The 11,152-nt window shown below is 29.5% G+C and overlaps 2 protein-coding genes across 5 annotated transcripts; both read left to right on the top strand.

The window, feature by feature from the left end:
• Nucleotides 1-443: 443 nt before the first annotated feature.
• LOC108916384 (60S ribosome subunit biogenesis protein NIP7 homolog) lies at nt 444-1,620 on the top strand. Its single transcript, XM_018722619.1, has 3 exons — nt 444-849; nt 899-1,124; nt 1,254-1,620. Exons 1-3 carry the CDS (start codon nt 794-796, stop codon nt 1,512-1,514), a joined length of 543 nt encoding a protein of 180 aa, XP_018578135.1. The 5' UTR covers nt 444-793; the 3' UTR covers nt 1,515-1,620.
• A 170-nt stretch (nt 1,621-1,790) lies between these two features.
• On the top strand, nt 1,791-5,573 carry LOC108916386 (zinc finger protein OZF-like). Of its 4 annotated transcripts, XM_018722625.2 has the most exons (4): nt 1,791-1,834; nt 1,903-2,051; nt 2,129-2,753; nt 4,789-5,573. In XM_018722625.2, the coding sequence occupies exons 2-4, from the start codon at nt 1,920-1,922 to the stop codon at nt 5,502-5,504; spliced, it is 1,473 nt and encodes a 490-aa protein (XP_018578141.1). In that variant the 5' UTR covers nt 1,791-1,834; nt 1,903-1,919; the 3' UTR covers nt 5,505-5,573. The 4 variants fall into 4 exon arrangements, with proteins under 4 accessions (XP_018578141.1, XP_018578142.1, XP_018578139.1 ...); XM_018722626.2 differs by having other exon boundaries at nt 1,801-2,051; nt 4,801-5,573; XM_018722623.2 differs by having other exon boundaries at nt 1,801-2,051.
• Nucleotides 5,574-11,152: the final 5,579 nt, after the last annotated feature.

Below are 11,152 nucleotides of genomic sequence, written 5' to 3'. Positions count from 1 at the left end.
AATAATGGCGCGCGCGCGGCGCGTTGCAATGCACTTCACTTTACAATAAACACGTCCGCTCAGTTCGACCGCTCGCACGAGAATGAATACTAACAGGCACGTCTCTACGAACCGTGAATAACAGGATTATCAGTACCAACCATAAACTTTTTACACAGCAAATAAAACAAAGTAAAACATTGTTTTATATGCTGTGCTTTTTATTCAAGGTGTCCTGGTCCTGGGGGGCTTTCGTTTTGGCAAAAATAGTACTTATTAGCAACTAATATCAGTTCAGAGTAACTCTAAGTTGCAAATAGCACTAAAATGAGGTGGTGCTCCATATATAAACCAAAGTTGTAATCTGCGGTCTGAATTAAATAAATCTTTAACAGTCTTAACAACAAAGGAAATACTGTTTTGAAGAAATTCTAAATAATTTTCGCCATTTAGACGATATAATAACTAAAAAAATACTAAACATTAACATAACAAACAGATACATACGACAAGAGTAAAAATTTGTAAGTAAAGTGTTAAAGTAGCTTATAAACTTAATACTTAATGGCCCATAATAGGAAAGAAGAAGAAGAAGATAACCTCATATTGTGATTGTGTGTTTATGACTCTTATGTCGTAATTTCTAGTACTCATCTCACATGTCCTACTTGTCTCAATCCTGAGCAAAAACAATCATAGTTGTGCTCAGTATATTATCAAGGTTTGTGCTTGTGCACCTGTTTAGTCAAAGAGTTGGGCAAAATAAAAATTTCAAGCTTATTATTTTCTTGAGAGAAATAAATAATCTATTACCATGAAAAGATTATCAGAGGAAAGGACAAAGATTTTGTTTGAGAAACTAACGAAATAGTATGTTAATATACTTTTCTCGATTGTATATAATAATTAAGGTTTTTAGCATTGGACCAAATGTGAAGCTATTAATTGAAAGACCCGATGGATTATACTGTTTCAGAGAAAAAAAGGATAGAGTGTACTATGTTTCTGAAAAGATTTTAAAACTTGCCAATACTGTACCACCAGAACAATTAATATCAGTTGGAACATGTTTTGGAAAATTTACAAAATCAAACAAATTTAGGTTACATGTAACAGCTTTAAACTATTTAGCGCCTTATGCACAGGTAAACAGAAGTCAGGATTTACCAGTAATATTTATATGTTCAGATTATTGTTGAACGTATTTTTAATATAGTAATATATGAGTGAATATATCTAAGCTTAAGTATTTTTCATGTATGAATTAATTACAGAGCAAGATATGGTTAAAACCTTCAGCAGAACAACAATTTTTATATGGTCATCATATCCCAAAGTCTGGATTAGGAAGGATAAGTGAAAATACGGAAAAGTATCAGGGAGTTGTTGTTTATAGTATGTCGGATTTACCATTAGGATTTGGAGTAGCTGCAAGATCAACGGCAGAATGCAAACATGCAGAACCTTTGGCATCAATTTGCTTCCATCAGGCTGACATTGGAGAGTATATCAGATCAGAAGAAGATTTATTATAATATTAGAAGACAATTTTGTATGTAATAGTTATATGTATATTAAATTTTGTTAAGACTTAAATCACCCCACTGAAAATATTACTATAGTATTAAACGGTAAATACAATATGCAGTTTTAATGTTAATACCAAATGAAAAAATAATTTATAAATACATTATTAAAATTCTGATGAAATCCCCAGTCATATTAATTTTGAATTTGAATGTAATTTCTAAAAATGGTATGTGATATGTGATGTTGGATGTTGGCACTGTTGGCATCACTTTTTTTGGCCAGGCCATTTTGCAGCTGCACCTTTGAATGAGATACAAAAATAAAGGTATGGGAAAGTGAGAAATGATATAAATACGTATTTTAATAAAAGTGCAAACATGTTTTTGTAAATAGAATGAACATAAAAGAAAATGTCAAGCAACAGGTTATCTTTTCAAGATTTTCCCTATATATGTAGATTATGTTTGATGAAAAAGAATAACTTAAAACTAATGGTGCAGTTAATTTCCTTGGATGTACTAAAGAATATAACAAATATTAAAGTAAGTTTCAATTAAAAATATTTGTACCATCTGTTCCTTTCGAATTAAAACAACCTAACCTATATATTAAATTTCAGATGGAAGATGATGATTTACCTAAGAATGTGTGCAATGATTGCACAAATAAATTAGAATATATCTCATCTTTTATAGATTTATGTCTTAAAAGCGAAACAAATCTAAGAAATATATTGGTAAAATACAGAGAGATACATTCTGAGAAAAAAGATGCAGATCAGTCTTTCAGCCCATTTGAAGAGTCGAATATTAATTTAAATGAAAATTATGATACAAATGAATTTATTTTGCCTCCCCCAAAGAACATAAAGCTAGAGAAACCGAAGGAAACTTTATGTATCTCAAGCCATGATAACGTGGAAAATAAGATTATAAAAGCTTCTACTAAAAAGCAACCTTCAGACTGTCAAATATGTAGAGAACATTTTAGTACAAGGACAAAATTATACGAACATAAAAAGAAAAATCCTGCTTGTCGAACTAGACACTTCAAATGTACAGTTTGTGTAAAAGCTTTCTTTACAGAGTTCAAGCTTAAATTACATATGAGGTCGCATACCAAAGAAACACCATTTGAATGTAAAATTTGTTTAAAAAAGTTTAGGTTTGCTTCAAACGTTAACAGACATATAGATAGCATTCACAAAGGTTTAAAACCATTTAGATGCGACATATGTGGAAAGGGTGAGTACTATTTATATTTCAAAATTTTATAGCGATATAGGTATGCAACAACTTTATTAATAATGTCGGTGTATTAAATTTAAATATATCTACATTCCAAAGAAAACTAATGTAGCCGTAAATTTATATCTATAATCAATTTTAGAATTCTCAAGATTAGAAAGAAAACTGCAACATGAGAATATACATACCAGTAAATCCCAATATAAGTGTAACTATTGTGGGGAAGGGTTTAAATATAAATCGATGCTACAAAACCATGAAATGGATCATAAAATAAAAAATGGTGAAATCAAAGAACTTTCTAAAACTGAATGTAATATTTGTAAAAAGATCTTTTTTTCAAAATCTTTACTTTTAACACATATCAGAATTCACAATGGAGAGAAAACATTTTTGTGCTCTATTTGTGGAAGAAGCTTTTTGAAGAAAATCTATTTAGACATTCATTGCCGAATACATACAGGAGAGAAACCGTTTCAGTGTAAAGAATGTGGTAAAAAATTTAGGCATGCAAGTAGCTACAAAACTCATGCTCTATTTCATACAGGTACAAGATGCTTCAAATGTAGTATTTGTTCAAAAACATTTAAGCAGTCAAGTCACTTAAAATCTCATTTAAAAGTTCATAGTGGAGAAAAACCTTTTTTATGTAGCGTTTGTGGAAAGGGTTTTTCTCAAAATTCTAATTTAAAGACCCATACTAGAGTTCATACTGGGGAGACTCCTTATCACTGTTCGATTTGTAATAAGGGTTTCTATGATTCAAGTAGCATGAAGAAGCATGAAAAGAGCCATTAAAATCAGTTGTGCAATACATTCACAGAAATAAATGATCCTTGTTTGCCTACAAATCAAAAACTAATGATTAATGAGAAAAATATAAAAAAGGAATCCGGCATCTAATTAAGACAAGTTCAGAGTGATTGTGAAGATTAAAATAATACCTATCTTCTATAAAACTGTGACGAGGTTTGTGTTGTAGCCTTTTTGTTGCATTTGGACTTATTCTTATATATTTTTTTTCAAATTATATATTGCAAAATCTTTTTGGAATGAAAACATATTTTTTTGTAGTTAATGACTTCTGATGTATCACAAAATGGGGCTACTTGGTCATGATTAAAGATATTTTAAGATTACGGTACATTAAAGAATGTTGTTCAATATATCTCCAAAATTTTTAAAATAGATAGCTCGGACCATGTAAATTTATCTGTTTTTTTTTTATTTTAATACATGAAATAATATGTCACAATTTAACAATTTGAATGGGGCACAAAGTGATTTTAGTGATTATTTTTTATATATAGGTTGTAACTTTAAGTGGGCGTCAGATTTTTAGGTGTAATAGAATGTGTTTGCCAGAATACTGAACTGAATTATTTTTTTAATAATTATAAATTGTTTTTAAAACTACTACACTTAAACTTTCGTCTAGTTTTTAATAAAAAATATTTGCCAATATTTTTTAAAACACTGTGTTTTGTGAAACTCATCGTTTTCCACTAAACCTAAATGTTCATTTACCATTTTCAAATACTCTTAAATTTACGTCATTGTTAACGGAAAGAAAAATTTGTAATTTAGAAATTTTGGAAATAAATTAATGAAACTTGAGATTGAGGTATTTTAAAGATTACTAAATTAAATCACATTTTAAAATTTAAAAAAATATATATTTCATGACAGATTCTTAAGAAAAAGTCCTAACGGGTTGCGTAATGGTACATTACTATGACACTTGCCTCTGTAATTGTATTAAGAGACCTTGTACATATAAAAAATTATCAATGGAATTGTGTTGACAAGCATGTTCAGGATCAAATTTGAAAACTCTGTTAGGAAACTAAAACAAAATTAGTTTTTATGCTTGGTAAATGGAAAAGAAACGTCTATTAGAATAATTTAATAAAAAATAAATTCATAGTTTCAAAATAAAACCACATATTATATTATATACATATATTTGTCACTTGTCCTGCCAGGTAGCCCCATTTTACCAATATGTTCGGTGAGAATCATAAATTTGCAGATGGTTTTTTAGGCTTCACAAGAAATGGTAATCTATTGGAACACAAAAGAAATCATTCTGGAGAATTGCCATATATTTGCAATTATTGTGGGTTATCGTTTAATAAAACCAGACCATATCAGTATCACTTAAACATTCACAAAGCTACAAACTCTAAAAATAGTTCCGATCTAAAATGTGATACTTGTGCTAAAATATTTGGTTCACACTCGTCACTCAGAAAACATAAACTTACTCATACTAAAGAAAACAATTTTTTATGTGACATATGTGGTAGGAACTTCAGAACGAATCAGACATTGGTCAACCATATTAATGTACATTTGGATGTAAAATCATTTAAATGCAGGTTTTGTGACAAGGTGTTCTCCAGAAAATCAACGTTACAAGTTCACTGTTTAAGTCATACAAAAGAAAAACCGTTTAAATGTAACATTTGTTTGAAAACTTTTGCTCAGATAGTTCATTTAAAAAATCATGAACGTATTCATAATGGTGAGAAACCTTATCAGTGTGCATTCTGCAGCAGAAAGTTTTCTGTGAAGTGTAATTTGGTCATCCACACAAGAATTCACACTAAGGACACAAAGTATAAGTGTACAGTCTGTGGAAAAATGTATTACGAATCGAGAAGTCTAAAAAGACATATGAAGCTACACCAAGATTCATCCCTGATTGTACTAACCAATGAAGATATTTCTACTTTATTATTATGATATTTTATACACTTTTGAATGTTATGCTATGAAAATACATTTTTGTACATAAAAATTAATATAAGTAGGTACAGCTTGTTTCATATAATTTTTTTTTTTTTTTTTTTCATGCGTAACACCAAACAATTTTTAAATACTCTGAATACATACAGTGCGTCCCCATATTTCATATACAAAGAACTTCCACAAATGCTGCAAATTGAATTAAGATGTTTTAAGGAAATTTATCTGTATTCAATGTTGCCTCGTTTAGGGAAATTTTATATATCAAGACAAGTGTATATATTTCACTTTTTTTATATAATAACAGGAGTAATTATTGTATTTATAGAAATTGGAAAGACCCCATTAATTAAATTTGCTACATATTTTTTTTTAACCTTACAAGTTCAATTTTTATTTTATCATAAAAGCAAGAACTTTCTTCAGGTTTTTTCCCAAATTTTTTGTATTTCTAACATTTATCACCTAATTAATTATTTTATTAGTCATCATCAACACATTTTCATTACAATTTATTAGCAAAATTTACATGATAATAAACATGAAATAATGCTCCATCGGGTTGAGAAACTCATAATCAACTATTCTTTCATAGGAATTATTTCCAGTTATCATTTTCAGTGAAGCATAATTCTATTAAAAAAAAAAATTACAGAGATTAGAATTTTATAGTCACAATTTACAGAATGGGATAGTCACAATCGAGGTCACAATTTACAGAAATTCAAAAAAACAATTATCTTATCATATGAAATTAATGTTCTTCATTACCAGAAATCTAGGTTGATATTCTGGTAAACCTACTGTATGAGATACATGCTCCAACTAACATTGAATTACACCAACAACATCTAGCAAACAGTCAGTAATAAATAATTATCCAAAATAAAAGCTGAAAATGATTTGTTTAAACATAATTAACATTTCGGAGGTTACACTTGTAAGTAGAACATGGGCATTTACATGCGCACTGTAAGTCTGAAATAAAGAACTAGAAATTTTTAATAACTTGTAGTTTAAAGAGGGGTCAATGAAATCAAATTTTACTGTTAATAAAACAAAGAAATTAACAGTAGGGTAATATTTAAACACCAAAAAAAAAAAAGGTAAACGGATTAGTCACTATTGTTTCCATTAGAATTACTTTTGATAAACAGTTGGCCGACGTTTCAAGCATATACACAGGGTAATTCACAACTTATCCAAAAAAAATTGGGAATAGATGCGGCATGAGAAATGGAGTCAATATCGTACAATATTTTTTGTAAACTCCTTAGTTTTCAAGAAAAAAATTATTGAAGTTGTAGTACTTTCAACCATTACATATTTATTTATTTATTCATTCCAAACAGACAAATTGTCTAATTACATGGAAAATCATAACATAGGTGTGGAGAGCCACATGGCCTCAGCGACTTCGAATACTGAAATCCGATTTTACAGTCATGGTTGCCATAGTGTTTACAATAGTTTTTTAGTAGTTAGTATAGCAACTCGGAGTTGATGGATATCATTTTAATTTATGGTGAAGCAAGAAAACGTGTATTATGGTGAAGCATTTGTGTTATGGTCAAACAAGACAGTATTTGTGTTAGTTCGTAGAAACTCCACGTCGGTGGACAAAATTTTGAACAGTTGTAACAATCAAATTATTTTATTATTTAAAACCACAAATTAATTTTATTAAATAATAATAACAATAGAGGCAAAATCAGTTGAATTTGCTGATACAAAAATTTCATTCAACTATTCTCCATTAGTTGCTGCAATCGTTCTTGTTCTCGCTTGTACCAATACAAGCATTAGAAAAATAAAAATACATGTGAATTTGCTCTGTCTTTCCATAAAATTAGCTTTAGACTTGCCTTTAATCAAAATTGGTAAAATATCTGTAATATTATTGGTACTAACGGTCACACCCGGACTGATAGAGCATGTTTACCTATAAACCTGAAACTAGTACACTCTAAGCTGTCCAAGTATACTAATAATTGTAATTATGTCGATACAGAAATGTACTGCGAGTTACAATGTTAAGGGTTGTGTTAGCACCCTAGACAGCCACTGAGATGTTTATTAGATGACGGACGAGTGTATATGTAGGTGTGTCCAGTGACGCCATTCTGATGTACTGCTAATTGTAAGTTCAATGGTACGTATACCGTGTTTTCACGGGAAAACACTACATAGGAGGTACGTCGGTCAAACTCGTGTGGCTTCAGCGGTGGGGATGTCGATCTCTATGTGCGTGGCCATGCGGCGCTGTGGCATACGTAATCACATCTCACATCAGTAAAGTTGCAGCACCCAGCGCTCCCCACCTTTCCGAACTTACGAACTCGAACGAAGCTAATTCCCTATGTAGCGTTGTACGGTGAAAGCACGGTATACAGGGTGTTTGAAAAAGTTGGTACCAAATTTAAGGAGGTGAAAGTAGAGCTAAAACTAGTAAAAAAAAATTCCTATAAACATTGGTCCTTCGAAGCACCGGTACTGCGATATGGCCCTCCTTTTAATTGTTGAGATGGGATTTATCAAGATGACTTAAAGCATGGTCACGCATCCGGTTGTGATTATTTTTCAGAAAATTATAATAAAAATAAATTTTTTGTACATAATATTTATTTCACATATACATTTTACAAGCTTAATTTAAAAATATATCATTAGTAATATTTCTATACACAATTATTATAAACAAAAACAGTGCAGAATTGTAAATTATTATTTTTTCAAAATCACAGAAATAATTTCCATTAATACTTTTAGCAGACTAGAGAAAACATTGCAGATGTCCAGTGTCATAAAAAACAATATTTTCGTTTTTTTTTTTTTTCATTGCGATTTGCCCAGTTGCCATTGTATGTACAAGGTTTTCATTTACATTTTATATGCTCACCTAGATAGGTAGAGGATTTACTTAAGACATATATACACAAAAAGTTTTTGGGATTTTTCCACTTTCCCATACTTTTGGACTCATTTTAAAATAAATAGTTGTCAAAAATTGTATATACAAAGTGAAGTTCAACTTTTTAAATGGCACCCTGTGTATTTCGCATTTAGATAGATTGCTTTTTTCAGATTACAGTGATATATATGTTCTGTTGGGCCTATTCTTAATAATAAGACAGCTATGAATAGACTAAGCGGTATCTGTTTTGGTTTGGGTGAATCATATATCCATGGAGATTTTTGGCTTTTTGGCTTTCAAATATCACTAGAAATGAAAATTTTTCTATGCGCATAAAAAAAACGTGGGCTTAACTTTTGGCAGCACAATATGTTAAAAAAATTCGAAAAATGTCATATTTTTCTTCCTATTATGTATCTTTTCAAGAGTTGATTTTAGGCGAAAATGGAAGAGAAAAAATGTTTGTAATTAATTTTTTTACAAAACATGACTAGTTACAAATCGAACGAATCATAATTATTATTGTTAAAATCGAAAAAATCGCCAAAAATTGAGTTAAAAAACATTACTTTTCAGGGAATTTTTTGCGGTCTTTAAGTTGGGTATAGGACCTTCATACTTGGCTCAAGAAAAGTTCATGTTATGTAGAATCGTCACACCAAATTTCATCAAAATGGGTTCGTTAGATTTTGTATAATAATTTTGCAATCCAGATTTTGAAAAAAAATTTGCAAATTTTCAAAATTTTGCACAGCAAAAACCAAGGCCCTTAGATACTTGAAAATTTAATCACATATAGAAGGGCTCTCAAGCTTTCAAACTTTTTTTGAAAAATTCGAATCCGCCAATTAGGAGAGCTCTGGCGCTTGTTTAAACATTGGTCGAATTTTTGTACTTATAAACAATTAGAATAGGTAACTTTGTGAATATTCAATCAAATCAAATTTTTTAAAGCAGGTTTTAAAAGTTCTTGGAAAGACGCTTCTTTAAAAAAAAAACAGATCGATTGATCAATTAGTTACGTAGTTATAGCCGACCAAAGTTAACCGTCATTTACACTAAATGTACTGGGACATCCGGGCTAATTTTTCGAATTTCACCTAGAGGTCCGATTTTGATAATTTTGTTTTTTAATTTTAGCATATTTTCAAATGCCTATCGTTAATAATTATTGGTCTTTCAACAATCCGATAATTATTTATTTTTAAACTTCCTTTACTTATCAACTTTATTTTTTTATTGTATCAAAAGTAAATGCATAAACTTATATACTGTTTATCAAAGAACAAAAACAAATTTATTTAAATATTCTAAAATTGTTTAAACAACAATTATTTTCAAAATTTGTCGAAAATTAGTAATTAATTTAATCATAATTTCTTTTGTAATTATAGTATAATTCAAATATTATTTACTGTTTAAAATATAATTTAAAATGAGAAATTAACTCATTATATTACAAAACTACAAAATTTTAGTACAAAAATTCGACCAATGTTTAAACAAGCGCCCGAGCTTTCCTAATTGACGGATTCGAATTTTTCAAAAAGCCTTTGAAAGCTTGAGAGCCCTTTTGTATGTGATTAAATTTTCAAGGATCTAAGAGTCTTGGTTTTTGCTGTGCAAAATTTTGAAAATTTGCAAATTTTTTTTCAAAATCTGGATTGCAAAATTATTATGCAAAATCTAACGAACCCATTTTGATGAAATTTGGTGTGATGATTCTACATAACATGAACTTTTCTTGAGCCAAGTATGAAGGTCCTATGCCCAACTTAAATGCCCAAAAAAAAATCCCTAAAAAATAATGTTTTTTAACGTCATTTTTGACGATTTTTTCGATTTTTACAATAATAATAATCATGATTCATTTGATTTGTAACTAGTCATATTTTGAAAAATTTAATTACAAAAATTTTTTTCCTCTTCCATTTTCGCCTAAAATCAACTCTTGAAAAGATACATAATTAAATAAGAAAAATATGACATTTTTCGAATTTTTTTAACATATTGTGCCGCCAAAAGATAAGTCCATGTTTTTTTTTATGCGCATAGAAAAATTTTCATTTCTAGTGATGTTTTAAAGCCAAAAATCAGATACCGTCTGGACTACAAAGATTGTCTCAGACATAATATGTTAGAGAGAGATTATCAGCTACTAGGCAACCGAGTATTTTTTCCCAACATATACTAATTGCCAACTCTTGCACAAATATGTCACATTAATAGAAGTAAACTTTGCAAAGTGCTCTATCCAAATTTGTAAAAATATATAGGGGGTTCCATTTAAAATAATTGTAAGGTGGCTTTACTTACTACTTTTTGACATTTGTTTATTTTAATGAATCCAAAAGTATGGGAAAAATTCACAAACTTTTGTAATTTTTTTTTTATAATAAACCCTTTATTGTGTGAAAATAGAAATGAAAATCTTGTACGTTAAGAGAATATAAATAAATAATCTTTAAAAAAGTGTTCAAATGAAATCTAACAGGTAGCAAATTAAAATGGTTTCAAGCAATCTATTATGGCCCCCTTCACTATGGGCAATGCATTGCAATTGGCTAACGCAGGCAATTGTACCCAGAAACCATCGTGTGCCATTACCATGCCGGTTGACGTTTGGCAGTTCATCTTATAGTAATTTTCTACATTTTATTTGAGCATAGTATGTAAAATACGAACATGCCCTTTACTTTAAAAGTACATATAATTTTTATTTCAATGTACA

Source organism: Anoplophora glabripennis, unplaced genomic scaffold, assembly GCF_000390285.2.
Source record: "Anoplophora glabripennis isolate ALB-LARVAE unplaced genomic scaffold, Agla_2.0 scaffold1644, whole genome shotgun sequence".
Lineage (NCBI taxonomy): Eukaryota > Metazoa > Arthropoda > Insecta > Coleoptera > Cerambycidae > Anoplophora > Anoplophora glabripennis.
The sequence above is the reverse complement of the archived record's forward strand: the minus strand, read 5'-3'. Positions and strand labels throughout refer to the sequence as shown.